At 58.7% G+C, this 25,374-nt stretch overlaps 3 protein-coding genes and 1 long non-coding RNA gene across 10 annotated transcripts in view; 2 read left to right on the top strand and 2 right to left on the bottom strand.

Moving 5' to 3' along the window:
- LOC123652193 overlaps window positions 1–19,236 on the top strand; it is a 30,284-nt gene extending 11,048 nt beyond the window's left edge. Inside the window, exons 2-3 of the long non-coding RNA XR_006741358.1 lie at window positions 623–627; window positions 19,200–19,236. This is a non-coding gene — a long non-coding RNA (uncharacterized LOC123652193). The remainder of the gene's footprint in view (window positions 1–622; window positions 628–19,199) is intronic.
- Window positions 400–6,623, bottom strand: LST1 (leukocyte specific transcript 1). 5 transcript variants are annotated; one of them, XM_045580422.1, is made up of 5 exons: window positions 6,495–6,623; window positions 4,196–4,205; window positions 1,745–1,837; window positions 1,469–1,491; window positions 400–885 (listed from the first exon to the last, which is right to left on the bottom strand). In XM_045580422.1, the coding sequence occupies exons 1-5, from the start codon at window positions 6,589–6,591 to the stop codon at window positions 560–562; spliced, it is 549 nt and encodes a 182-aa protein (XP_045436378.1). In that variant the 5' UTR covers window positions 6,592–6,623; the 3' UTR covers window positions 400–559. The 5 variants fall into 5 exon arrangements, with proteins under 5 accessions (XP_045436378.1, XP_045436380.1, XP_045436379.1 ...); XM_045580424.1 differs by lacking the exons at window positions 4,196–4,205; window positions 6,495–6,623 and adding an exon at window positions 5,712–5,912; XM_045580423.1 differs by lacking the exons at window positions 4,196–4,205; window positions 6,495–6,623 and adding an exon at window positions 5,712–5,811 and having other exon boundaries at window positions 406–869.
- LTB (lymphotoxin beta) lies at window positions 6,256–7,953 on the top strand. Of its 3 annotated transcripts, XM_045580421.1 has the most exons (5): window positions 6,271–6,448; window positions 6,723–6,774; window positions 6,928–6,999; window positions 7,171–7,609; window positions 7,912–7,953. In XM_045580421.1, exons 1-4 carry the CDS (start codon window positions 6,290–6,292, stop codon window positions 7,605–7,607), a joined length of 720 nt encoding a protein of 239 aa, XP_045436377.1. In that variant the 5' UTR covers window positions 6,271–6,289; the 3' UTR covers window positions 7,608–7,609; window positions 7,912–7,953. The 3 variants fall into 3 exon arrangements, with proteins under 3 accessions (XP_045436376.1, XP_036290417.1, XP_045436377.1); XM_036434524.2 differs by lacking the exon at window positions 7,912–7,953 and having other exon boundaries at window positions 6,267–6,448; window positions 7,171–7,632; XM_045580420.1 differs by lacking the exons at window positions 6,723–6,774; window positions 7,912–7,953 and having other exon boundaries at window positions 6,256–6,448; window positions 7,171–7,683.
- Window positions 19,237–22,142: 2,906 nt separating the features above from the next.
- On the bottom strand, window positions 22,143–25,111 carry TNF (tumor necrosis factor). The gene is made up of 4 exons (XM_045580419.1): window positions 24,384–25,111; window positions 23,802–23,838; window positions 23,563–23,610; window positions 22,143–23,311 (listed from the first exon to the last, which is right to left on the bottom strand). The coding sequence occupies exons 1-4, from the start codon at window positions 24,567–24,569 to the stop codon at window positions 22,890–22,892; spliced, it is 693 nt and encodes a 230-aa protein (XP_045436375.1). The 5' UTR covers window positions 24,570–25,111; the 3' UTR covers window positions 22,143–22,889.
- Between the last annotated feature and the right edge of the window lie 263 nt (window positions 25,112–25,374).

The raw sequence follows: 25,374 nt of genomic DNA, 5'->3' as shown, positions 1-25,374 counted from the left end.
GGGCCCAGGTGCTGCCCAGGGCCCACAGGTCAGCTGGGACCTGCCCTTCCACACCAGACCTCCTGCTTCGATTGCTGGCCAGCCTGGGGACAGCACCTGTGCACCAAGGTCGTGCACCCGGCCTCCAGCACTGTAAGATAAATGATGTGACTGTGCTTCCCTCTCTCATGGTACCCTATTGCCCTGCTTCCTGTGATGTAGGATACGGTGCCAGCTGTGTGTGGAGGGAATGCGGTGGATGACCTGGCCCTGGGCTGCGATGGGGGGACGTGGACACAGCACAGGGACACCTCCACTGTGGATCTCGCCACCTGGCTGGGCACTAAGTGCCGAGGCCAGGGGGCCCCGGGTGGCTTCGCTGGGCACGCAGAGAAGCCCTGGAGCAGGATAGAGATTTCATCACACTGCTCAGGATGGTGCGCGACTTCAAACTCAGGAGATATTTATTTCTGGAATGTTCCATTTACTATTTTCTGACTGTGGGTAACCGGACCAGTGTTTCCACTGTGTCAAAGCCAAACCGTGGATAAAGGAGGGACTACTGCGTTCTTTTCAAGCCTCAGGGAGCCTGGTCCCTTGACACCCTACTTGAGCCCCGAGGGTGGGAAGGGAAGTCACGCAGGTTTGGTGGTGGCGGTGCTGAGGGGCGTGAGGTGGACGGAGCTGCTGACACAGGAAGCTTGAGACCAAGGTGCTTCCTGGGGGAGCACAGGGTGCGCGGCGGGGGGTGCTCAGGCGGCCTTCTGGTCAGCAATGAAGGTGTAGTCGGTGGCGGGGTCCTGCGGGGGGGCTCCCCTTTCCTGGCTGCAGGGCAGCCGCTGCAGAGACGCGTAGTGGAGGTCCTCCTGCTCGGGGAGCTGGGCCTGGGCCTGGCCGGGCAACAGGCTGGAGGGGTCACAGGGCCGCTCCCAGCCTCCCTGTGAGCTCTCGGCCCACCCCCACTTTCTTACTTCATTACCTCCTCAGCCTCCTCCTCCCTCCCTCCCTCCCTCCCTCCTTCCCCCTCTTCTTTCTCCTCCCCCTCCTCCTCCTCCCTCTTCCTTCTCCTCCCCCTCCTCCTCCTCCCTCTTCCTTCTCCTCCCTCCCTGCTCCGCGCCTCCCTCCCCCCCCCCCCCAGTCCTCAGCTTGGGTCCTTCCCCTCATTGCCCTTCCTTGTGTGGGTCTCACTCTCCCCCCTCTTACTCTATCTTGGGTCTGTTTCCTTCCTTCTCTCTGACTTTCTCTTTCACTCTTTGTCTCTCTCATTTCTGCCTCCCTCTCACTTTTCTCTTATTTCCTCTTTCTATATCCGTATTTCCTCTTCCTATATCTGTACCATTTCTTTTCTATTTTCTATTCATTCTCTTATTTCTCTTTTTGCCTCTTATTTTCTCACTGACGCAGCCCTGCTTGCTCTCTTCTCCCACCTCCCCATCTCGTCTCAGCCCCTCCTGTTGCCCCTCACCCACGTCCCTGGCCCCAGACTCACCCAGCTCCTCTCCAGCTTCCTCACTGGAAGAAAGGCAGTGGCTCAGCGAGACCAGCCCCGGCCCAGCCCCCGCAGCCGTGGCCCCTCACTCTGCCTTTCCTGGGGTTCCCACAGCCAAAGCCTGGCCTCTCCATTCAGACAGCCCCCCCCCCCCAGCTTCTCCCTTCCTCCCCAGGGGTGTAAGGGCTGAGGGGTGCCGGGATAGCAGCAGGAAGGGTGGGGTGGGGCCGCCCGGGGCATAGGGGGGCGGGGGGTCAGGGGGTCAGGGCAGCTCACCTCTCCGATGGAGCCGACACAGACAGGCGAGCAGAATGGCCACAGCCACAGCCAGGAGCCCCCCCAGCCCCAGGGCCGCATAGGAGAAGGCAGCTGGGGAAAGGGGTGCATGTGAGCGCCCCCTTCCTGCTCCAGCTCACCCCACTGCCGGCTGGCCAGGACCTCAGCGGCTCCCCTGGCAGTTTTAGAGGCAGAAGCGCAGGCCCTGTGCCCATAACCTGGCCTCCGGCAGAGGCACGCCCTCCATCCCTCTAACCCCTGACCCCCAAGACCGATCACCCTCGGAGGCTCCCACTGCCGCCCCCTGTGGCCCCCTCCAGTCCCTGGCCCGCTGCCCCGGCCTGCACCCCCTCTGCCCGCGCTGTGCCCGGGCCCGGGCGAGGCCGCCTCACCTGAGTGGACATTCGTTGAGAAGCCATCAGTACCTGCCATGAGGCCACAGGAGACGGTTCAAGGGAGGCAGACTGGCCCCTGCCCAGCGGCCCAGGTGGCCTGGGCGAGTCACGTGCCTCAAGTTCCTCATCGGTCAAGTCCGCCTCTGTCTGTCTCCCTAGGCCCAACGGCCTCACTCTGCCCAGCCCTGACCTGGCACTTCCCTTCCCGTCAGCGCTCTCTGCGCAGCATGGGAAGGGCTGCGGTGCCCGCTCTGACCCCCTCTCCCCCTGACGGTGGCGCCTGGGCCTCTGTAGCTGGCACAGTTCTGGGTTCGGTTCAGAAAGAGCGATGGTGGGAGGAGCCCGGTGTGGCGAAATGTGGGGACCAGAGGGAGGGCGTGGGGACCGGAGGGAGGGCGTGGGGACCGGAGGGGGGGCGTGGGGACCGGAGGGAGGGCGTGGGGACCGGAGGGAGGGCGTGGGGACCGGAGGGGGGGCAGGGAGGGCGTGGGGACCGGAGGGAGGGCAGGGAGGGCGTGGGGACCGGAGGGGGGGCGTGGGGACCGGAGGGAGGGCAGGGAGGGCGTGGGGACCGGAGGGAGGGCGTGGGGACCGGAGGGGGGCGTGGGGACCGGAGGGAGGCAGGGAGGGCGTGGGGACCGGGGGGGGGGGCGTGGGGACCGGAGGGAGGGCAGGAGGGCGTGGGGACCGGAGGGAGGGCGTGGGGACCGGAGGGGGGCGTGGGGACCGGAGGAGGGCAGGAGGGCGTGGGGACCGGAGGGGGGGCGTGGGGACCGGAGGAGGGCAGGGAGGGGCGTGGGGACCGGAGGGGGGGCGTGGGGACCGGAGGGAGGGCGTGGGGACCGGAGGGAGGGCAGGGAGGGCGTGGGGACCGGAGGGGGGGGGGGGGGACCGGAGGGAGGGCAGGGAGGGCGTGGGGACCGGAGGGAGGGCGTGGGGACCGGAGGGGGGCGTGGGGACCGGAGGGAGGGCAGGGAGGGCGTGGGGACCGGAGGGGGGGCGTGGGGACCGGAGGGAGGGCAGGGAGGGCGTGGGGACCGGAGGGGGGGCGTGGGGACCGGAGGGAGGGCAGGGAGGGCGTGGGGACCGGAGGGAGGGCAGGGAGGGCGTGGGGACCGGAGGGAGGGCGTGGGGACCGGAGGGAGGGCAGGGAGGGCGTGGGGACCGGAGGGAGGGCGTGGGGACCGGAGGGAGGGCGTGGGGACCGGAGGGGGGGCAGCGGGCAGCGTCCAGGAGCAAGTATGTCTTGGGAAGAGGAAGGAGACAGACACCACAGCGCCTCCCCGGTGACCCTGCTGTGCCTGCTGTGCCCATCGCTGTGCTGGCCATGCTGGCAGCTTGGCAGGGCGGGCACATCCTGCTGGCCAGGGCAGGAGCCTCTGGGGCCCCCAACTTCCCTCCAGGCTTCCTGCTGCAGCCGTGGTTCCTGTCTGAGGGCAGAGGGAGGCCTCGGCCTTCGCCCCGGCCGGATGCCCCAGAGGAGCTGCTGTGTGGGCTGGGTGTGGAGCAGAGGCCCCAGAGGAGCTGCTGTGTGGGGTGGGTGTGGAGCAGAGGCCCCAGAGGAGCTGCTGTGTGGGGTGGGTGTGGAGCAGAGGCCCCAGAGGAGCTGCTGTGTGGGGTGGGTGTGGAGCAGAGGCCCCAGAGGAGCTGCTGTGTGGGCTGGGTGTGGAGCAGAGGCCCCAGAGGAGCTGCTGTGTGGGCTGGGTGTGGAGCAGAGGCCCGGGCAGGACTCCTCTGGCCCGGGAGCCTCAAAGCCATGCTCCGCTCCCCCTGCCCATCCCTGCTCTCTCCCAGCTCACCCAGAGCCATGGCCTGCGGGGGGGGGGGGGGGGGGCAGGAGGGGCAGAGGGGGGCGGGGCGGGGCGTGACTCTAGAGGACAGGACAGCCGGCAGACAGCCGAGGGAGCGGCCTGGGGAAGCACGTGCTCACCGCAGGCATCCCCCCCTTCACCCTCTCCCTCAGCCTCCGTGTCTCCCAGCAGCCTTAGAGGGGAGTTGGGCTTTGAGGGTTAGGCTGGGACATCCTTCCTTTCAGACCCTGGACGGGACGGAGCACCTGCTCGGCTCCAGCCGTCCCACTGATCCTGCAAGGAGCCGGCGCCTTGGCCTCCTCGGCGATCACTTTCCCAACGCTCCCCGCTCCGCCCCCCGCAGCGTGACCACGGGGGGCGCGTGCACACACCTGGCTCCCGCATCACCGGGGCTCTGGGGGTTGCAGGGTGGCTCACTGGTGTTTGGGGCACCCCCCCCCCTTTCTCTCGCAGGGTGCATGGCTGACTGATTTACAAACCGCAGCCGGACTAAGTCTAATGGGCACTGCTGTTAGACTCAGGGTTGCTGACTGGCTAGTGTTGGGAAGATCCAGGGTCCCAGGAGGGGTGGCGTCCGGGTGGATTTCCTGGGGCGGCAGCATGCTTGGGGGGGGGGGGGGGCAGGAGGTAAGCCAGGCAGTGGTCGGAGGCCCTCTGGGCAGAGCCTGGACGAAGGCTGCTGGTGCCCCGGGTGGAGAGGGAGGCGCCCTGGGGCTGAGCCTGAGGAGGCGGAGCCCGGGAGCTGGGCAGGCGGGCTCAGGTCCGCTGCCTGGGTCCACATGCAAATTCAGAAACTTTCTCTACTTCTTCCCTCTCCCTCCACAGTGCTCCTCACTGCAGGGCAGTAGGACAATATTCAGTTTCATTAAAAAAAAAAAAAAAAAAAAAAAGACTTATTAAAAACTTTAGAGAAAAATGGGAAGAACTGAACAGTGAACATGTCCCTACCACCTAGATTCTACAATTAGCTTTTTTCTACATTTGCTTTATCACTTATGGCTCATCTCGTTATTGGATACCTTTCAATGCTGCAAACATCGGTGCGTCCCATCTCTGACCTCCCTGCCGTGTTTATCTCGCACTGGTCCAGCGTCTGTTCTCCATTATGTTTTGGAGGCTGAGGGAGGTGGTGTCCGCGTGCAGCGAGGTACACAGATCTGAAGCCAGCACTTAGCTTCTCAGTGTCTCGTGGTCAAGGCTCTCAAGTCAGACTGCCTGGGTTTCAAATCCCGACTCTTACCGTTACTGTGTGACCTTTCACAAGCTCCTTAACCTCTCTGTGCCTCTTCCAGGATTTTTGTCAGGATTAAATTACTATGTATATAAAGTGTGTAGATCCGTGGCAGGCACATGCTGAGTGCTATTTGCCTACATGTATATTTAAATCTATTTTTATTGATTTCAGAGAGGGAGAGATAGAAACATCAATGATGAGAGAGAATCCTTGATTGGCTGCCTCCTGCATGTTGTACAGAGCCCGAAACCCTTGACTGGAACTGAACCTGGGACCCTTCTGTCTGCAGGCCGACGCTCTATCCACTGAGCCACACGGGCTAGGGCCCTATTAGCTACATTACTGTTGTTATCCAAACATACACATGCCCTTGCGAAGGGGGATGATGTGCAACCACCTGACTTCCTGGGCCCGGCCTTTCCCTCAGCCCCTACATCAGCCCCGCGATCCGCACTGTCCACCATCGTGCATAGTGCTGCTCGGCTTCCTCATTCCCTTGTCATTTCTTCATAACATTTGGTCAGCACCCGCTCCACGGCGAGGACTCCTGGGTGCCACGCTCTCTGGGGGGTGCCCGGGGAGGCAATGCTCCCCATCCTCCTCAGCTGCCATCGCTGCCAGTTCTGGGCTTGGGGGGAGCGTGGGGACCGAGGTGGGCCCAGGGCAGGGATAGCTCTTCTCAGGGACGTCTATCCCTCAAGACCCCCGTTCTGGACCTCAGGGTTGGGGTGCAGCACCCGCCTTAGCTTTTTTAGGGTGCAGAGGGCTGCAGGCTGGGCTTTGGGAGTTGTGTTCTCACTGCAGCTTTGCTGCCAGGCTTTCTGCAGGCCACCTGCCCCGCTTGGCCGCGCCGCCCTCCGGAGCCCCGAGGCCCCTAAGGCCCCCTCCACACGTACCCGGAAAGCTGCCTCCTCCCTCCACTCCTTCCCCAGTTCAAGGAACCCAGCATCCAGCTGCCCCACCCCAGCTCTGGGTAAACAGGAAGCTGGGTGAGGGGAGCAGGGCGTGTGGAAAGTCCCAGCCAGGTGTGTGGGTCCATGGGGAGGGGGGTGGCCCCACCCCTGAGATATGAAAGCCCCCCTGCCCTGGCCCTGGCTCAGTCTCAATGGGGGCCCTGGGGCTGGAGGGCTGGGGGAGGAGGCCCCAGGGGAAGGGCTGCCTCCTGCTGGCTGTGGCAGGAGCCGCCTCCCTGGTGACCCTGCTGCTGGCTGTGCCCATCACTGTGCTGGCCGTGCTGGTCGTGGCGCCCCCGAAGCCAGGGCCGGTGAGTGCTGCTCCCGCTCCGCTGGCTGTGCCGGGGCTGGCCCGCCGGCCCTCCTGTGCCGGTCCTCCCGTGCTCCTGACGCTGCGCCTCCTGATGTCGCCAAGCCCTTCCTGGCTGTCTCCCTCCTCCCCCTTCCCAAGCATACTCGCTCCTGTCGCTTGCTCTCCCCTCCAGGGAGGCGGTGCTGGCTGAGGCTGGGTCTGCAGGGGAGGGTGGGGCTGGCATCAGCTGCTGGACTGACCTCTGGGCACTGCGGCCCTCCCTTCCCGTCCAGGTGGCAGAGCCCCCTGACCCCGGGGCACGAGCACTGGCCCAGCGGCGACTGGGTAAGAGCTCCCCGGGCTCCTCGCCCCATCCACCTGCGCCCCCAGACGCACTCCGCTCCTCCGGGGACGGGCCTCTCCCTGGCCGCCGCCCAGCCCTCAGCGGGGAGCAGGCGTGGCGGCCCTGCCCCAATCCTGGGCTCTCGCCCCGTCCAGGGCCCCAGGAGCTGCTGGAGCAGGACGCAGAAACCGACCCCAGCCCCGGGCCCCCGGCCGCCCACCTCATCGGTAAGGACCCGGCAGACGGCCCGGCCGCCCTGCCCGCCGCGGGGAGCCCGAGGGGCCCCCTCCCCCTTCCCTTCCTTCCCCCTTCTCTTCCCCTTCCCCTCCCCTCCCTTCCCCCCCCCCCCCCCCCCCCCCCCGCCGGCCGGCCCAGCCCCTCTCCCCTCTCTCCCGCAGGCGCCTGGACGCGCGGCGGCGGGCTGGGCTGGGAGGCGGCGCAGGAGGAGGCGTTCGTGCGCAGCGGCGCGCGCTTCGGGGCGGCGGGGCTGGCGCTGCCGCGGGACGGGCTGTACTTCCTGTACTGCCACGTGGGCTACCGCGGCCGCGCGCCCGCCGGCCCGCCGCCCGCGCGCGCGCTCACGCTGCACAGCCGGCTGTTCCGCGCGGGCGGCGCCTACGGCCGCGGCGCCCCCGAGCTGCTGCTGGAGGCGGCCGAGACCGTGCGGCCGGGCGACCGCGCGGACGCGGCCGGGCGCCTGTGGTACGCCAGCGTGGGCGTGGGCGGCCTGGCGCGGCTGCGGCGCGGCGAGCGCGTCTTCGTCAACGTCAGCCACCCCGAGCTGGTGGACGCGCGCCGCGGCAAGACCGGCTTCGGGGCCGTGCTGGTGGGCTGACCCCGGGGGGCGGGGGGGGCGGTGCTGGGGGACTGACCCGGGGGCGGTGCTGGGGGGCTGACCCCGGGGGGGGGCGGGGGGGCGGTGCTGGCGGGCTGACCCCGGGGCAAGACCGGCTCCGGGGCGGTGCTGGCGGGCTGACCCCGGGGGGCGGGGGGGGGGCGGTGCTGGGGGACTGACCCGGGGGCGGTGCTGGGGGGCTGACCCCGGGGGGCGGGGGGGCGGTGCTGGGGGACTGACCCCGGGGGGCGGGGGGGGCGGTGCTGGAGGACTGACCCGGGGGCGCCGGGCGGGGGGGGGGGGTGCGGGGCGCACAATAAAGAGCCTCGGCGGCGAGCCCACGTGTCTGTCCAGTTGCTTGGGGCTCCGTGCCCCGCGACGCTCGGCCCAGTGGGGCTCCCCGGCGGCCCCCTCTGCCCGAACGGCCTCGCCCCGCATTGGCCCGGCCGAAGGGTAGAAGGGAGAGGATCGCCCACACCCCAAAGCTTCTCCCAGCACCTGTTCCAGAGCCGCATGCCCCCCCCAACACACACACACATACACACACCCCTCCCTTCTCCCGTCCCTCCCAGCAGGGAGCGCTCGGTGCCGGACAAGGACTGGGCGAGCTCAGCAGAAAGGCCCCGCGCAAGGGCAGCCCTGCGACGCTGGGGGCAGAGGAGCGGCCGACGCTGGGCTGCAGGAGGGAGGCTGAGAGGGAGAGAGGGCTTGGGATGGTGTCTGGGGACTCAATGGAGAACCTGAGGAGGAGGAGGAGGAGGAGGAGGAGGAGGGAGGAGGAGGAGGGGAGGAAGAGCCGAAGGAGGAGGAAGAGCAGGAGAAGGGAAGGAGGAGGAGGAGGGGAGGAAGAGGAGGAGAGGAGGAGGAGGAGGGGAGGAAGAGCAGGAAGAGAAGGGAAGAAGGAGAGGAGGAGGAGGAGGGGAGGAAGAGGAGGAGAGAAGGAGGGGAGCAGGAGGAGGAGAAGGGGAGCAGGAGGAGGAGAAGGAGCAGGAGGAGGAGAAGGAGCAGGAGGAGGAGGGGAGCAGGAGGAGAAGGTGAGGAGGAGAAGGGGAGCAGGAGGAGGAGAACGGGAGGAAGAGCAGAAGGAGGAGGAGGAGAGAAGGAGGAGAAGGAGGGGAGCAGGAGGAGGAGAAGGGGAGCAGGAGGAGGAGAAGGGGAGCAGGAGGAGGAGAAGGAGCAGGAGGAGGAGGGGAGGAGGAGAACGGGAGGAAGAGCAGAAGGAGGAGGAAGAGCAGGAGAAGGGAAGGAGGAGAGGAGGAGGAGGGGAGGAAGAGGAGGAGAGGAGCAGGAGGAGGGGAGAGGAGAGGAGCAGGAGGAGGGGGAGGAGTTCTCGCCTCTGTCGCACTTCAGGCCCCCTTCCGGAGGGTCAAGTGTGCGGGCCTGGGGTGAGTAACTGCAGCCCTCTCACCCCATGACTGACTTTCAGCCCCGCGGGGAGGCGGAGGGGGACCCAAGGCCCTATCTAGGTCACCCCAGTGGGTCACCCGCCGCTGGCACACCGCAGGTTTCCCCTGCCTGCTGTTGCCGGTATTTCATTTCTTCACTCTGCTATCATTTCCTCTTTGGTCAGGATTTTTCTCTTAGGAAACATCGTAGATCAAACAAAACATGTTAAAGTCCCCATGTCAGGTGGCAGTGCCCTCCTTGGACCTGGCACGGCCTCAGAACGGGGTGTGGCGGAGACATGCTTGCCAAACGAGTTTGCAGTCAGCTCGGCATCTGTGCCGATTTTTAGTGGAAGCGTTCGGAAAGGACGGTTGAGATGTTACCAACATGCACGAGTCTCAGGGACTAGGTCAGGTCAGCTGAACAGGTGCCTCTCCTTTTAGGAGGCCATGATGCAGTGGCTCCCAAAATCGCTGGCAGGCCTCTGGTGCGAATTACCAGGTATTTACAACGACGCGTCTCCATGGAAACCAAAGAAAACTGTAGCCACGGGCGCTCTGTCCGCCCCTCCCGGAGCTCTGAAGGCAGCAGTGGCCTCCGCGGGAGCGAGGCTGGCCGCCCTGCCGGCTGTTTGCTGACTGGTGCTCCCGCTCCACAGGCCAGGCCGCCTGCGGGTCAGCGGGTCTCTCTGCCCGTTACCTCACGGCGCCCGCTTTCCGGGTGTGTCTTTGGGAAAGGCAGTTTTAGTTCTCAGGATGACAGAGCCAGGGTGCGAGGAAGACGGGAAGTGTCAGGTTGGAGACTAGAATTCAAGACCTGGTCCGGTTTGGCTGTATGAACAAAACCTCCAAAGAGCAGGTTTGCTCAGTGGTGAGAGCGTTGGCCTGAGGACTGAAAGGTCCCGGGGCTGACTGTGGTCAAGGGCACAGGTGAGGATTAACAGTAACGCCAAAAAAAAGATAACGAGCAGCACTAGAATCTAATATCCAGAAAGGTGTATTAATTCTCTCTAAATAACCCTCATTTTTACCAGATATAGCCAAGACCAATTTGTTTGTGAAATAAAGGTAGTTCCAATCACGTTGCTTGTTATTTACATAGGAACAGCAAGAATGGCAAGTAACCGTATTGCTTTTAAAAACCTGCTTTACCCAGCCGGTGTGGCTCAGTGGGCTCGATCCCCATGGGGGACATGCAGGAGGCAGCCATCAATGATTCTCTCTCATCGTTGATGTTTCCATCTCTCCCTCTCTCTTTCCCTCTAAAATAAATTTTTTAAAAATTTAAAATCTGCTTTGCTGGAATTTGTCATAAGGAATCTTCATAAGGAACTTTAATGGCCCCTGAAGCCAGAAAAGCCGCAGCAAGGACTTGTCATCAGACAAATCTATAGGTTTGGCGAGTTCCTCTCTTCTTGAGGTCCCCAGAGTAACTGAGGCCCTGCACCTGCCAGGAAGTGGCCTTCACCACTCATCTGATAAAGCTTCCGAGATGCTGCGAGCAGGGTCTGGCTGGCGGTGCCAACGGCTTCATTGGTTTTCCTGAGTCACTGCTATCCCTTGCAGCTTCTGCTCGTACCTGAGCCTGCACGTCTCTCTCAAGGACACCCCACTGAAAGCCGCTTTCCAAATGTGTCCTCTGACAAGGAGAACAGGTCTCATGAACACGCAAACAATGTTGCCATGAAAATAAGAATACTCACTGATGTCTGAATCCTGGAGGAACAAAGATAGACAAAGGTCAATGTTTCAATTCTGCTTACAAAGGTATAATTGCTCTAATTCACAGGTTGCTAAAGAAAAAATGTTTATGTCTAGAAAAACAAAAAAGTAAAGAAGCAGCAATATTTCAAATAAAAAGTCATAAAAATTGTAATCATTCAGTCCCAGGTTACTAATTCTTGTTGGTCTTGTTCTTTTTGTTAACTTTGAGGAATACAGGTTTTTAAAAATAAATTTGTCTTGATTTCAGAGAAGAAGGGAGAGGGAGAGAGAGAAATATCAATGATGACAGAGAATCATTGATCGGCTGCCTCCTGCACGCCCCCACTGGGGACCTAGCGGGAATCCCAGCCACGTGCCCTTGACCAGAATCAAACCTGGGACCCTTCAGTCCGCAGGCTGGCGCTGTGTCCACTGAGCCAAATTGGCTAGGGCTCCAGTTTTTCGTTAGAGTTTTGCAAACCCTCATTTAGTCCTGAGGTATAGTCTAACAGTTAAGCAGAAATGTGTATTTTAGAGGAATCTCTGTGAAGATGAAACATATTTGCAAAAAAATCAGAGTAAGCAGGCAACTCTGTAAATGACAGAATGATGTGGTTAAAGGTCTGATCACAATGCAGTTGACAAAAATTTGCTTTTCTCTGCAACACACATTTTGAGATAACTGAAATTGCAAATGAAAACATTGTATCAGAATATTGTAGATTCCTAGATTTTTAATACAATTTCTAGAAATTTATTTTAATAATAATGATATTACATACAAGTATAACATTATTGTTTCTTATTTGACAATTCTTCCCATGTAATTTTAGCAACTCAAAGACCTAATTTGTTTATTTTCCTTCTTGTTTTGTTTTTAAATGTGTTTGTTGAGAAGGGAGAGAGAGAACTGGCAAAGATGAGAATCATTAATCCGCTGCCTCCTGCATGCCCCGCAGGGGACCACGCCCCAGCCTGGGCCTGTGCCCTGGCCGGCCGAACCGGACCTCCTGGTTCATGGGCTGCTTTCCTCCTGTAAAGAGGGGGCATCCTTTGGGAGGCGTCATGGATTTCCTTTAAAAATCACAAAAGCTATGTTTAGGTTAAGAAAGAAAGGACCCCAATTTTTTAATTTTGGGAAGTATGTGAAACATTTCAAAAGCTTAAAAGTAACTGGTCAGCTTTCTGAGGGCGTCGCGGGGCGGGCGGGTTGGCCGCCGTGGGGAGGGCCCGGCTGAAGACGGAGGGACAGTATCCGCCGGGCGAGCGGTTCTGGTGGAGCCGGGGTCCGGTCCATCAGCGTCACTGCAGCGGCGCCGTTTTGCCCAAACCGTGGTGTCCTGGGCCGCCTCCGTGCTCCGCACCGCGGCCCCCAGCTCCGCGGCGCCCGGAGCCCCCGCGCGGCCTCCGCTCCGGGCACCGGGCACCGGGCACCGGGCACCGCACCAGCTGCGGGTGGGCACGGCGGGCCGCACGGCGGGCCCCGCGGCGGGAGAGGAGAGCCCGCGCACTGGCCCGGCCCGTGCGCCCCGCCTACCGGAGGGGAGCGCGGCCCCGGCGCTGGGGGTGTGGGGGTGTGTGGGGGTGGGGGTGTTTGGGGTGGGGGTGTTTGGGGTGGGGGGTGTTTTGGGGGTGGGGGTGTGGGGTGGGGTTTGTGGGGTGTTTGGGGTGTTTGGGGTGGGGATGTGGGGGTGGGGGTGTTTGGGGGTGGGGGTGTGGGCGTGGGGGTGTGGGGGTGCGGGTGGGGAGGTGGGGGGGTGTGGGGGTGTTTCGGGGTGTGGGGGTGGGATGTTTGGGGGTGGGGGGAGTGTGTGGGGGGGAGCAGCTCCGGCAGGCCTCGGTTGGCAGCTCAGCTCGCGGTGGGGTGCTGTGCGGTGCGGTGCTGTGCGGTGGGGTGCGGTGGGGTGCTGTGCGGTGCGGTGCTGTGCGGTGGGGTGCGGTGGAGTGCTGTGCGGTGCGGTGTGGTGCGGTGGGGTGCGGTGCGGTGCGGTGGGGTGCGGTGCGGTGGGGTGCGGTGCGGTGGGGTGGGGTGCGGTGCGGTGGGGTGCGGTGGGGTGCGGTGGGGTGCAGTGGGGTGCGGACCGCTAAAGGTGGGGCCGCGCCTGTGCTCGGTTCGCAGAGCCCGCGGGAGCTGCTCCCGCCGCACAGGCCCGCAGCCCGCGCTCCTGCGTTGAGTGACACGGGCTAACTGGCACCTGCCTATCTGCTGTGGCTTTGGTGGTTAATTTAAAACGACAAAAAAATATTCAAATGATTCCTTCAAAGTAATAAATAAATAATAAAAATAATGGTCAAATAGGATCACAGGTCCCCTTCAAACAATACCCGTTTATGTTTAATCATTGTGACGATCAAAAACTTCACAGGCAAATACAGAAAGTTAAGTATTTGTTAATAAAATTTAGCTCTTTTAATGTTAAGAAGACTATTTACCCAAATAATTAAAGACCTGATGGTACAGAGGACATAAAATAATTTTAATAAAACACAGAATATTTGTTTTCTCTTTATAATTTATTAAGAATATACCAATATGCCAATACCGGTTTGGCTCAGTGGAGAGAGCTTCAGCCTGCGGACTGAAAGGTCCCGGGTTCGATTCCGGTCAAGGGCATGTACATTGGTTGCGGGCACATCCCCAGTAGGGGGTGTGCAGGAAGCAGTTGGTCGATGATTCTCTCTCATCGATGTTTCTAGCTATCTATCCCTCTCCCTTCCTCTCTGTGAAAAATAAATAAAATATATAAAATAAATAATTAAATATTGATGGGAAAAAATATCCTTGAGGGAGGTTTAAGGAAAAAAGTGCATTTCCATATCTTATATCTTCTTTTCCTGAAAACACATATTATTTCCATCCATTTTTATTATAATTCTTTTATTTTCTTTAAAAAATCTTTATTGTTGCCGAAACCGGTTTGGCTCAGTGGTAGAGCGTCGGTCTGCAGACTGAAAGGTCCCGGGTTCGATTCTGGTCAAGGGCATGTACCTTGGTTGCGGGCACATCCCCAGTAGGGGGTGTGCAGGAGGCAGCTGGTCGATGTTTCTCTCTCATCGACGTTTCTAGCTCTCTATCTCTCTCCCTTCCTCTCTGTAAAAAATCAATAAAATGTATTAAAAATAAAATAAAATAAAAAATCTTTATTGTTGAAAGCATTACATATATCCCCTTTCACTCCCCCATTGACCTCATATTAATTTGAATTCTTAACCCTTAGAAACCTCAATTTCTAATGACAACTGAAAACTAAGCAATTAGATTGGCCAATTTATGAATATATTTCATAACCTCTAGAAACATAGATTATTTACTGGAAAATATATTTCATAACTTTTAGGTTTTTTAAAATTCAATTTCAGAAAGAGGAAGGGAGGGAGGCAGGGAGGGAGAGAGAGAGAAACACCCACATCAGAAACATTGACGGATTGTCTCCCACACACACCCTGACCAGGGATCAAACCCACCACCTTTTGGTGTAAGGACAATGCTCTGGCCAACTGAGCCACACTGGCAGGTTCAATATTTCATAATTTTTAGGTACTTATGCTTCCTCAAGTATGAAACATGTCCATTAAAAGATCCAAATTTATGTTTTAGTTAACTGTAATAAGAAGTCAAAAGTAGCCAAAACCGGTTTGGCTCAGTGGATAGAGCATCGGCCAGCGGACTGAAAGGTCCCAGGTTCAGTTCTGGTCAATGGCATGTACCTTGGTTGCGGGCACATCCCTAGTGGGGGGTGAGCAAGAGGCAGCTGATTGATGATTCTCTCTCATTGATGTTTCTAAATCTCTATCCCCCTCCCCTCTCTTCCTCTCTGTAAAAAATCAATAATATATATATAGAAGTCAAAAGTAGATAAACTTTGAATCTGTTTTTTTGGGAAACCAAGATGGTAGCATAGATAAATACCTAAATTGCTCCCTTGCACAACAATATCAAAACTACAACTAAAAGACAAAACAGACACCATTCAGAACCACAGGAAAGCTGGCGGAGTGGGAAATCTACAGCTAGAAGGAAAGAGGAAAGCACAGTGAGACTCAGAGGAGCTGCGGAAGGCTGAGGTAAGAAGAGAATGGGCGGCTGACTGCACGGGCAGCTGACTGCACAGCTGGCTTCTAAAGCGGGAGGGAGACAGAAGCTCCCGACTGAACTGAACTCCAGTTCTGGGCGAGTTTCTGGGAAAGCACACTCATTCGGGGAAAACTGGACTGTCTGGCAGTGGGTGAAACTCGAGGGTGGCTTTCTCTCAAAGGTGCTTGCAGCAATTACCAAGGAACACTGAGATCCAGGAGCCTCATAGGGCAGGGCTGACGGAAGCCATTGTTGTTTGCCCCGCCCTGAGACTCTGCCCCATCCAAGCTGAGCACAGAGGCTTTTGCAAGTCTTATCCCATAAGGGTGTCTCCAGCACAGAAGTTCTCCCAGCACAGATACAGCTGATCCTCACAGCCAATTAGCCTGGAGGTCAATTCCTCCCAGTGATACGACAACAAGGCTGTGCACACAGCCCACAAAGGGTGTCCACCTCACGTAGCTGGGGAGGCCGAGCCACTGGACCCTAAAACACAAAGCCACTCTACCAACTCAGGGAAGCAGCGAAAATGTGGAGACAAAACGGGTCACAAATGAAAGAAATGGAGGAAGGTAAAGGACTGGATATACAGTTCAAAACCACGGTTATAAGGTTTTTCAAGAATTTTCTAGAAAAGGCTGATAAATTTAGTGAGACCATCAAGGATATGAAAAAGGACCAACTAGAAATTAAACATACACTGACTGATGCCGAGACCGGTTTGGCTCAATGGATAGAGCGTCGGCTTGGGGACTGAAGGGTCCCAGGTTCGATTCCGGTCAAGGGCATGTACCTTGGTTGTGGGCATATCCCCAGTAGGGGGTGTGCAAGAGGCAGCTGATCGATGACTCTCTCTCATCGATGTTTCTAACTCTCTATCTCTCCCTTCCTCTCTGTACAAAATCAATAAAATATATTTTTTTAAAAAAAACATACACTGACTGAAATAAAAAATATTATACAAAGTCCTAAAAACAGACTGGAAGATCGCAAGAATCAAGACAAAAATTTAGAACACAAAGAGCCAGAGGACACTCCTCTGCAGAAGGGAGAAGATAAGAGAATCCAGAAAGTTGAAGATAGTGTAAGAAACTTCTGGGACAATTTCAAGCGAACCAACATCAGAATTATGGGGATTCCAGAAGAAGAGAGAGAGCAAGATACCGAAAGAATACTGGAAGAAATAGTGACAGAAAATTTCCCCCACCTGGGGAAAGAAATAGACTCACAAGTCCAGGAAGCCTGCAGAACCCCAAACAAAAGGAATCCAAGGAGGACCACACTTTGGTGACACATCATAATTAAAATTCCAAGAGCAAAAGACAAAGAGAGAATGTTAAAAGCAGCAAGAGAAAAGCAGGTAGTTACCTATAAAGGAGCACCCATACGATTGTCAGCTGATTTCTCAACAGAAACCATACAGGCCAGACGGGAATGGCAAGAAATATTCAAGGTGATGAATAGCAAGAACTTACAGCCAAAAATAATCTACCCAGCAAAGCTATCACTCAGAATCAAAGGATAAAGAGCTTCACAAATAAAAAAAAGCTAAAAGAGGGGGAGAATCCAAGATGGCTGCTAGGGTAGACATCTAACTGCAGCAGCACACAACAATTTCAATGGAATACAACTAAAATGTAGAGTGGACATTGCCCAGAGCTACAGGTAGTCAACTGACTGAAAATTCTACAACAAGAAGGAAAGAGAAAACCAGAAGGAAAATCAGAGGAGCTGAAAAAAGCCTAAGGTACGGAGACATGCTGCGCGCCCGCACGCACGCGCGCGGAGAGGTCGCAGCCGGAGAGGAGGAGAGGGCTGGGTGCTGCCTGGCGTTTCCTAGCAGGAAGGAAATAAAACCCCCAGCCTGGGCTGAACCCCCGAACCGGCAGCGCTGAGCCCCAGTTATGGGCCAGACCCTGGGGACCCAGGCTCCGGCAGGGGCTGTGAGGCAGAATCCCGGGGGAGCAGAGAAAAGCAGGGCCCCCGGAGTCTCGCGCACATTGCGCGCAGAGGACGGAATGTTGACTCTGATGCTGGATTACCCTAGCCGGAAGAAACAAAGCCTCCGGCGGCGCTGAGCCTCAGTCCGGACTGCTCTGAACCCCAGTCCTAGGCCAGACCCTGGGGACCCAGGCTCAGGCAGGGGGAGACGGGGCTGTGAGGTGGAGTCCTGGGGGAGCTGCGAAAAGTGGAGCCCCCGGAGTCGCGCACACTGCGCACAGAGGACAGTCTGTTGACTCTGATGCTAGACTCCCCTAGCGGGAAGGAGAAAAAAAGCTCCAGACTGGAGGATCGCGACGCGGAGCAGGAGCCCCTGCCGGACACCGGCCAGCTGTGCACCAGCAAGGAACCGGGCGACGGGGACCCCGGGGGGGGGGGGTGCCCCTGAGCCTTTGACCGCTGAGCGTGGGCAACGGAGCCAAGGCCGGGGGCTGCTTCCTGGGCGGCGCCGACCCCAGCAACAGGCTGAAGCAGCACAGGAGCCCGTGGAGAACAAAGGGGTGCCACAGGCCAACCTGCTGAGCTCCCAGGACAAGGAGGAAGAAACCAAAGAAGTTCTCAATGTGAAGAAATCAAGTGAGAGCAAAAGATAGTAAAATTACTTAAGAAAGAACACAAAGAAGATTTTGAAAAATCAAAGACTAAGTCAGAACTCAACTCACCAGCCAACATTGCAACATAAATGCGTTGTTTTTTTTTTTAAAAAAAAAAAAAAAAAAAAAAAAAGGACAGAATTTTGGAACAGTGGCGGCCAGGCCTAGAGTGGCCAGGCACAAGGCAGTGGCAGCCGGGCCCGGAGCAGCAACAGCCAGGCCCCAGAGCAGCAGCAGCCAGAACCAGAGCATCAACAGCCAGGCCTGGAGCAGCCAGACCTGGGGCAGTGGCAGCCAGGCCTGAGGCGGAGGCGGCCAAGCCCAGGGAGGCCAGTCCAGAAACACCCAGAACCAGAGTGGCCCGGAGAAGCCGGACCCTGAGCAGCCGGGTTGGGAGCAGCCAGGCCCAGAACAGCAGTAGCCAAGCCTGGAGCGGCCAGGCCCGAAGCAGCCGGGTGGGGTGTGGCCAGGCCCGGAGCAGCGGCTGCCAGGCTGGGAGCGGCCAGGCCCGGAGCAGCAGCAGCCAAGTCCAGAGCAACTAGGTCGGGAGCGGCAGTGACTGGACCTGGAGCAGCTGGTTGTGGAACGAACCAGAGCAACAGAGGCCAGTCCCGGAGCAGCCAGGCCCGGAACAGCTCGCTCCTCGCCTGTCCCTGCCCCAAGGCTGCCTCTCAGACATGGCTGGAAACTTTTGCGGGAACTTGAGGGTCTGCTGAATCAAGTGATGAAGGCTTAGATCTGGATGTGTTGAGTTAGTATAGCGCTGGGGTGTTGATCTGTGAGTGCCTTGGGTGGGGCCTGGATGAGGCTGGTTGACCTATTTGGAAATGTCTTTTGTGTGAAGTGTATCATTGGGCATGTGGAGGTATTATTGATATGAGAAAATGCTAAGTAACTGATTTACTATCTGAAAAGGGATTTACTATCGGGGAAAGGGAGAGAGGAAGAGACTGAACATAAACTGTGCACCTATGGATGAGGACAATGGGGGTTGGGGAGGGGGCAGAGGGTGGGGTGGGAACCTGGTGGAGGGGGGAAGAAATGAGGAACCTTTGTAATAATATGAACAATAAAGATTGATTAAAAAAAAAAAAAGCTAAAAGAGTTCATCACCACCAAACCAGAATTATATGAATTTCTGAAGGGGGTTATTTAGGAAGAGGAAGAAGATAAAGATAAAAATTATGATCAACAAATACGTAACTATCAACAAGTGAATCTAAAAACCAAGGGAATTTTAAAAGTCTGATGAACAATATTAACTGGTGAATATAATAGAATCAGAGGTATGGAAGGGGAGTGGACTGATGATTCTCGGGGAAAAGGGAGTGGGGGGTGCGGGAAGAGACTGAACAAAACTGTGCACCTATGGATGAGGACAGTGGGTGGTGGGGAAAGGGCAGAGGGTGGGGTGGGAACCTGGTGGAGGGGAGCAATTGAGGGGGGAAAAGGATCACATTTGTAATAATCTGAACAATAAAAATTTATTTAAAAAAAATAAAAAATCTCCAACAAGCTTTGAATCTTTAGCTTCCAATTTTGCCAAATTTCTGACCATAGAGTCATTAAGTTCTTTGAAATATCAGGTTTCGGGGGTGGGGGGGAATGCGAGGTGGGGGGAGTGGGTAGAATCATGAAGAAAAGTTAAAGTACCTGCTTAGATGGTCAAACTTCTTTAGGATCCTTTTAGAGCTGCTTTTAAAATCAATTTGTCTTTTTTTGTTTGTTAATTCTCACCTGAGGATATTTTTTCCCATTGATTTTTAGAAAGACTGGAAGGGAAGGAGGGAGGCAGGTGTGTGTGTGTGGGAGAGAGAGAGAGAGAGAGAGAGAGAGAGAGAGAGAGAGAGAGAGAGAGAGAGAGAGAGACTTAATTGGTTGCCTCCTGCACGTACCCGGACCAACCCAGGTATGTGCCCTTGACCAGGAATCGGACCCGTGGCCCTTCAGTGCATGGGCTGACTCTCTAACCACTGAAAATACCATCCAGGGCAAAATCAATTTGTCTTTTAGATTAGAAGCTTCTGCATATCAATCAAAGAATTCATTCCTGTACCCCCAAGAGGTTTGAAATTCTCTCTTTAAGAGAGGCTTTTGAGGTGGACTTAAAGTTTTTCTTAATGGCTTTTAGAGTTTTAAGTCATTTTGGCTAAGTTGGTCTATTTTGTGCCAAAAGGCACACGAGGAGGGACACAAATGTTTGTATATGTGGCTGGCCAGCTCGAGTTCCTAGGGGGCAGCTTGGGACACGTTAGGGGTCCCATGTGAAAGGTAAGCGCCCCTGACAGCCGTCACGGATGGACGAGCAGACCAGGAGATGGTGTCTATCCGGGCATCGTTTCACTTCATTTCTTAGAGGCCCCTCAATTCCGACTGAAAACCTTCTCACTCAGGTTGCCTAACATTCCTAAGAGGTAGCTAATTTGGGGATTTCCAAAGATCTCTCGAGTGGCCACGGCAGTTCTCATTGTGTGGAGGCCCGCTGGGAGGATGGCCTAAGGAGAATGCGGCCGAGGCTTTGAACTGTGTACAGCTGGTGCTCAGCCGGGGCTGTCCTCCGGAGAGGCGGGGCAGAGGCGCCGGTCCCACGGCGGAGCCCGGGGCCCACGTGGACGGCCGGCCCTCAGCCAGAGGCGCGGCACTGTCACCGCTGCCGGCCGCCGGCCACCGGCCCGGAGCCCAGAGCTCCGCAGGCGGCTTTGCCGGAGCTGTGGTGACGCTCTGCGGCCCGGCCCCACTGGGACGGAGGAAGGCCGGGCTCGTGGGAGGCTGCGTGTGTGGGAAGGCGCTCCTCCGGCGGCCGCACCGGGGGCAGGTGACGCCAGAGCAGGCATGGCCGCCGTGAGGGTGGGCGTCTGGGTACTTAACTTCTCGACAAAGGCGTTCTCGCTCTTGGCTCCTGGCCTGTGGCCCTCAGGCCCCTCAGGACCCTGCATTCACCCACGTGGCCTGGAGCCGTGTGGCCTCTGCACCACGGAGCTGAGGGGAACTGGACCCGCGTGGCGGCAGCTCTGGACACCGGCCTCCTCCGGGCTCTGCGCGGTCCCCTGCGCACCTCCTCCAGGACTGGGAAGGGAACGCCAATAAAAACACTCAATCTCCCATGCAAACCTTAGGAAGTTCTAGAGACATGTAAGAACCCCACTCCCACCGTGCGGAAGGAATCTGACTCTGGTAACGGAAGGAGAGTCACAACCTAGGGGACTCACCACCGGCCCCCAGAGCCGTCACGGAGACACACAGCACACAGGCAAGCACCCGCGGCTCAGCCCGGGCAGCGCGGGTCCAAGCAGACTGACTGAGCGCCCTGCATCGCGAGGCTCCGGCCGGCAGTGAGGCTGGCCATCGGGAGGCTCCGGCCGGCAGTGAGGCTGGCCATCGGGAGGCTCTGGATGGCAGGAGCCGGTGGAGGCTGGCCATCGGGAGGCTCTGGATGGTAGGAGCCGGTGGAGGCTGGCCATCGGGAGGCTCCGGCCGGCAGGAGCCGGTGGAGGCTGGCCATCGGGAGGCTCTGGATGGCAGGAGCCGGCGGAGGCTGGCCATCGGGAGGCTCCGGCCGGCAGGAGCCGGTGGAGGCTGGCCATCGGGAGGCTCCGGCCGGCAGTAACTATTGTCCATCCGAGGCCCGAGGCTTACAGACTGGAAGCACTCGGCCGGGCGCCGGGCTCAGAGGAGGAGAGCGAGCGAGGCTCTGTGGGAAGCAGTCCTTTCTCCAGAAGCAGCAGCTGCTGCTCCGCCTCGGCGCTGGTCCAGGGAGTCGTTCTCGGTGTCCGCGGGACCCGGGGTCCGGCTACGTGGGCCTTGGCTCCTCCGTCCTTCAGCCTCCGCAGAGGCTGTCAGGAGGTCTGATGACAGGACGGGGGAGTTCAAAAGCTTAAGCTCTAGACTGGTTAAAGCAAGAAAAAAATGGTTTCCTCCCGCCTCAGCCTCCTTGATGTTGGTAATTTAGCTGCTTGGCCACACGACATTTTACGTTTGTGCTGTTCCTCAGTGGCAGCGAGGCACCCAGCCTGCGAGCCGGGAGAGCCCTGCTCTCGGGGCCTCGGGTTCTGATTCCACACGTTCTGTGGCTCTGGGCCCAGAAGAGCCTCCTGGGGGCGGGGGAGTGCTCTCTTTCCAAGACCCCCCCCCCCCGCAGCCCTCCCCTCATTTGCCAGGAAAATCCAGGGAGACCAAGCTGGCGTGTGGACCGCCACCCACATCTTATTGCTAGCCTTTTACTTCCTTTTCTCTCTTCAGTCCTACCCCCGAGAGGGGAGGGGTAGATGGTGCGGCTGAGGGAAGGGGAAAAGCCGGGATTCACGTGGCTGGTCAGGTGCTGTGCGGCCCGTGGCAGCTGTTCTCTGTGGCTGCGTCCGCGGCGGGCACCGCTCTCTCCGTGTGACGAGGCCAGGGACCGGGTCAGGGGCCAGGCGGCAGGTGTGCTGAGACCCCCGGGGGTGGAGCCCGGATGCCTGAATGTCTGGAAGCCCTTGGCTGTGACTCAGGTGGCGGAGGGCTCCTCCCGGCTCTCACAACCGCCAGCAGCCGCCCGGAGCACCTGAGCTCAGGACTTCCCCTCTCCGCCTGGAATTCCCGGAGCTGGAAATTCCCAGCCGCGGGGAGGCCATCGGGCTGGGCTGCGGGTTCCTTCGGGGGGGCTGTCTGCTGAGCTCTGGGTGCTGTGGGTCTCCTGAGCCAGCAGTCCAGGAGTCCGGGCTCCGCAAGTCCCGGGGAGAGGACTGCAGGGAGCAGGCCGCACGCCCAGTGCGGAGGAGATTCCAAGAAAGAGACCAAGTTGCTCTTCTAAGCACTTTATTTCTCGCCACTGACCAGTAGGGCGGTTACAGGCACAGCTCCCCTGGGGAGCAGAGGTTCAGCGATGTAGCGACAGTCAGTCACTAAATCAACATTAGGTAGACACCTTGATCAGATCAATATCTTTTAAGAACACAAGCAACGGGAGACACCGGGACAGGAGGCCAGGCAGGAAGAGCCTGGAGCTCAGCTCCATTTTCACGGAAAACGTGCCTGAGCCCGGGCAGCCCTTGCATTGGGTCTCCCTGGACACCTGACCTCCCGAATAAATACTCTTATTAGCAAATAAATAAATAATAAATAAATAATAAATAACCACAAGTGCAAACATAAACAGAGGAGCTGGCCCTCGGCGCTCCGTCTCAGGGAAGCTTCCGGGGACATGTGGAGAAAGAAGGGCCTGAGCCACTCAGTCCGTGTGTAGGTAGATCTTCTCAAGGGTGCTCTGGAGTGTCTGGCGGGGACGAAAGCTCCCCGGGCCCCGGCCCAGGGGTCCCGGCTGCGTTCAGGTATCCAAACCCGCACTTTGAATGCTTGGCAGCGGCCAGTGCCCCGTTGCCCAGGCCACACCACAGTGCATCCTAGGTTTCTGAGTGTCGCTTACAGTTTTCAGCTCAGCACCCAGCCCTGAGCCCCAATCCCCTTTCTGGCCCAGAAGGGGATGGAGTGGTGGGGAGGAGCGGGTGACACAGGGATTGAGGTGGGCCAGAATGCACATTCTGCTCCCTCACAGGGCAACGATCCCAAAGTAGACCTGCCCGGACTCGGAGAAGTCGAGATAGTCAGGCAGGTTGATCTCGGCGCTGAGCCGGTCGCCCTTGTTCAGCTGGAAGACCCCTCCCAGGTAGACCGGCTCGTACCAGGGCATGGCCTCCGCCCCCTCCGGGGTCTCCCGCTGGCAGGGGCTCTTGATGGCGTAGAGGAGGTTGATCTTGTCCTCGTAGGAGGCAGCAAAGCGGCTGACGGTGTGGGTGAGCAGCAGGGGGGCGTGCGGGCAGCCCCTGCCCTTGAAGAGGACCTGGGAGTAGATGAGGTACAGCCCATCCACTGGCACCACCAGCTGGTTGTCTGTCAGGTTGACACCATTGGCCAGGAGCGCGTTGACCACCTTGCTCTGCCACTGCAGCTGCCCCACGATTTGCTGGTTTGCTGGAGGGAGAGAGAGGGGAGTCAGGGTGACCCTGTCAGTCCCACCCCCACATCCTGTTCCTGTCCCCTCTGCCAGGAGGTTCAGAGCATCCCCCAGGCCTGTGTGCTTCTCCTCCTGCCCCACCTTGGATTCAATGAGTCCTCCTCACAGGGTCTCCACGGACTGTCCATGCTCAGCCCGGGCTCCACTCACAGCCTGAGCCCTCCCTGCCCACCTGCTTCCACACCCCAGCCCATCCCAGAGCTCTTACCGACAACGTGGGCCACAGGCTTGTTGCCGGGGGCTCGAGAAGACAATCCTGAGGAGGAGAGAGGAAAGGAAAAGGTGAAACCCTACGTTCCCCAAAACAGCCTGCTACTCTGACTCCCATTTCTCACACACACATCACCACCACCACCACCCCCCGTGCACATTTCCCTGCTGCTGCCATCGAGGGCTGACACTCACTCCGCCCAAACCCAGAGGTAGCAGAGGCTAGGCGACACTCACCGAGGGTCTGGGCCAGCGGGAGGACGCTCATCGGGAACTGCTGGGAGAAGGAGGAGGATTAGTATCAGAGCAGGCCACGGGGGTGGAGGCTGGGGGGCAGCTGGCTGCTTAGCTGGTGTGTACTCCCTGCCGGATGTGTCTGGTTTTCTCTCCACCCATCCATTCATTCATCCACAACCTCTTGTTGAGTGCTGGCCACGAGGCAGACACCCTATCTGCATCTCTCCTTATTTCTCCTTCCTTCACCTCGTCTCCACGCCTCTATCTCGTTGCTGCCTCTTTACTCTTATCACTTGTCTGCTCCCTTGCTCTCTGCTCCTGCCCCGCGCCCCTCTGCACGCCTCTCTCGGTGGGTGCTGGGCTGCTTGCTCCTCCGTCCACTCAGCACACATCAGTGAGCACCTTCTGGGCGACAGGTCCTCTCTCCAGCCTTCTCTCGCCCTTATCTCTCCACTTCTCTTTCTGCCTCCCCGTCTTTCTCGTGTTCCCTCCCCACCTCTCACCCTCCTTCTCCCCCATTTCTCTCTTGGTGGCGGGGGCGGGGGGGGGGGGGGGGGGGCTGGTGGGGGGCGAGGCACTCACCTCTTCCCTCTGGGGGCCGATCACCCCCAGGTGCAGCAGGCAGAAGACTGCGGTGGCTCCTGCCACGAGGAGGAAGGAGAAGAGGCTGAGGCACAAGCACCGCCTGGAGCCCTGGGGGCCCCCTGCCTTCTGGGGCAGCGCCTCCTCTGCCAGCTCCACGTCGCGGATCATGCTCTCGGTGCTCATGCTGTGTCTGGGGAGGCGCAGGGGCAGGGCGGCTGCGGGAGGAGTCGGCGTCGCAGGGCGTGCGCTGAGAGACCACTTCCAGGGGGTCTGAGCTGTCTCTCCCTCTGTCCTCGCTGAGGAGCTTCTGCTGGCGGGCCGCGCGCGGCTGCCTTTATAGCCCGGGGAGGAGGGCGGGGAGAGCTGGTGCCTCGGAAAACTTCCTTGGTGGAGAAACCCATGAGCTCATCTGGAGGAAGCGGTAGTGGGCTCTGCAGCACTGTCTCGGTTTGGTTTCTTCTCTATTGCGGGGGTGGGGATTTGGAAAGTTGGGGACACCCAGGCACCAAGGATGCTGGCCACCTCCCCGTTGGATTTGGAGGCGGCCTTGCTGGGCCGGTCAGTGTTTGAATGTAGGACGTTAAAGGCTTGGATGGACCTCAGTTCCCCTCTGCCCCCAATTCCCATCGTCTCCATTCCTTTTGGGGACCAGGGCTGTGGCCTGTTTCCCTCCCCTTTCCGGCAGGACTCACAGGGCAGGCTGGGGATGGGGGTCTCAGAGAGCTGAGTGCTTGACGGGAAGAAATGGGAGGAACGAGCTGGGGCTGAGCTGGGGCCCCCGGAAGCCTGGGGGAAGAGAGGGGCAAGCCCGGGACAGCCCAGAGGGCGCGAGGCAGCCTGGGAACCCCGAGCCCCTCAGGCAGGCTTCCCCTTTCGTTCTGACGGCTCCACAGGCTGTTTCAGTCTTGGCTCCAAAGGCACGGGGCTGGTTTCTGTAGGAAGCCCCGTGTGTGGCCTCGTGACCCCAAAGAACCCCCGCTTCCTCAGA

The sequence above is a fragment of the Pipistrellus kuhlii genome, unplaced genomic scaffold, assembly GCF_014108245.1.
Source record: "Pipistrellus kuhlii isolate mPipKuh1 unplaced genomic scaffold, mPipKuh1.p scaffold_m20_p_125, whole genome shotgun sequence".
Lineage (NCBI taxonomy): Eukaryota > Metazoa > Chordata > Mammalia > Chiroptera > Vespertilionidae > Pipistrellus > Pipistrellus kuhlii.
The sequence above is the reverse complement of the archived record's forward strand: the minus strand, read 5'-3'. Positions and strand labels throughout refer to the sequence as shown.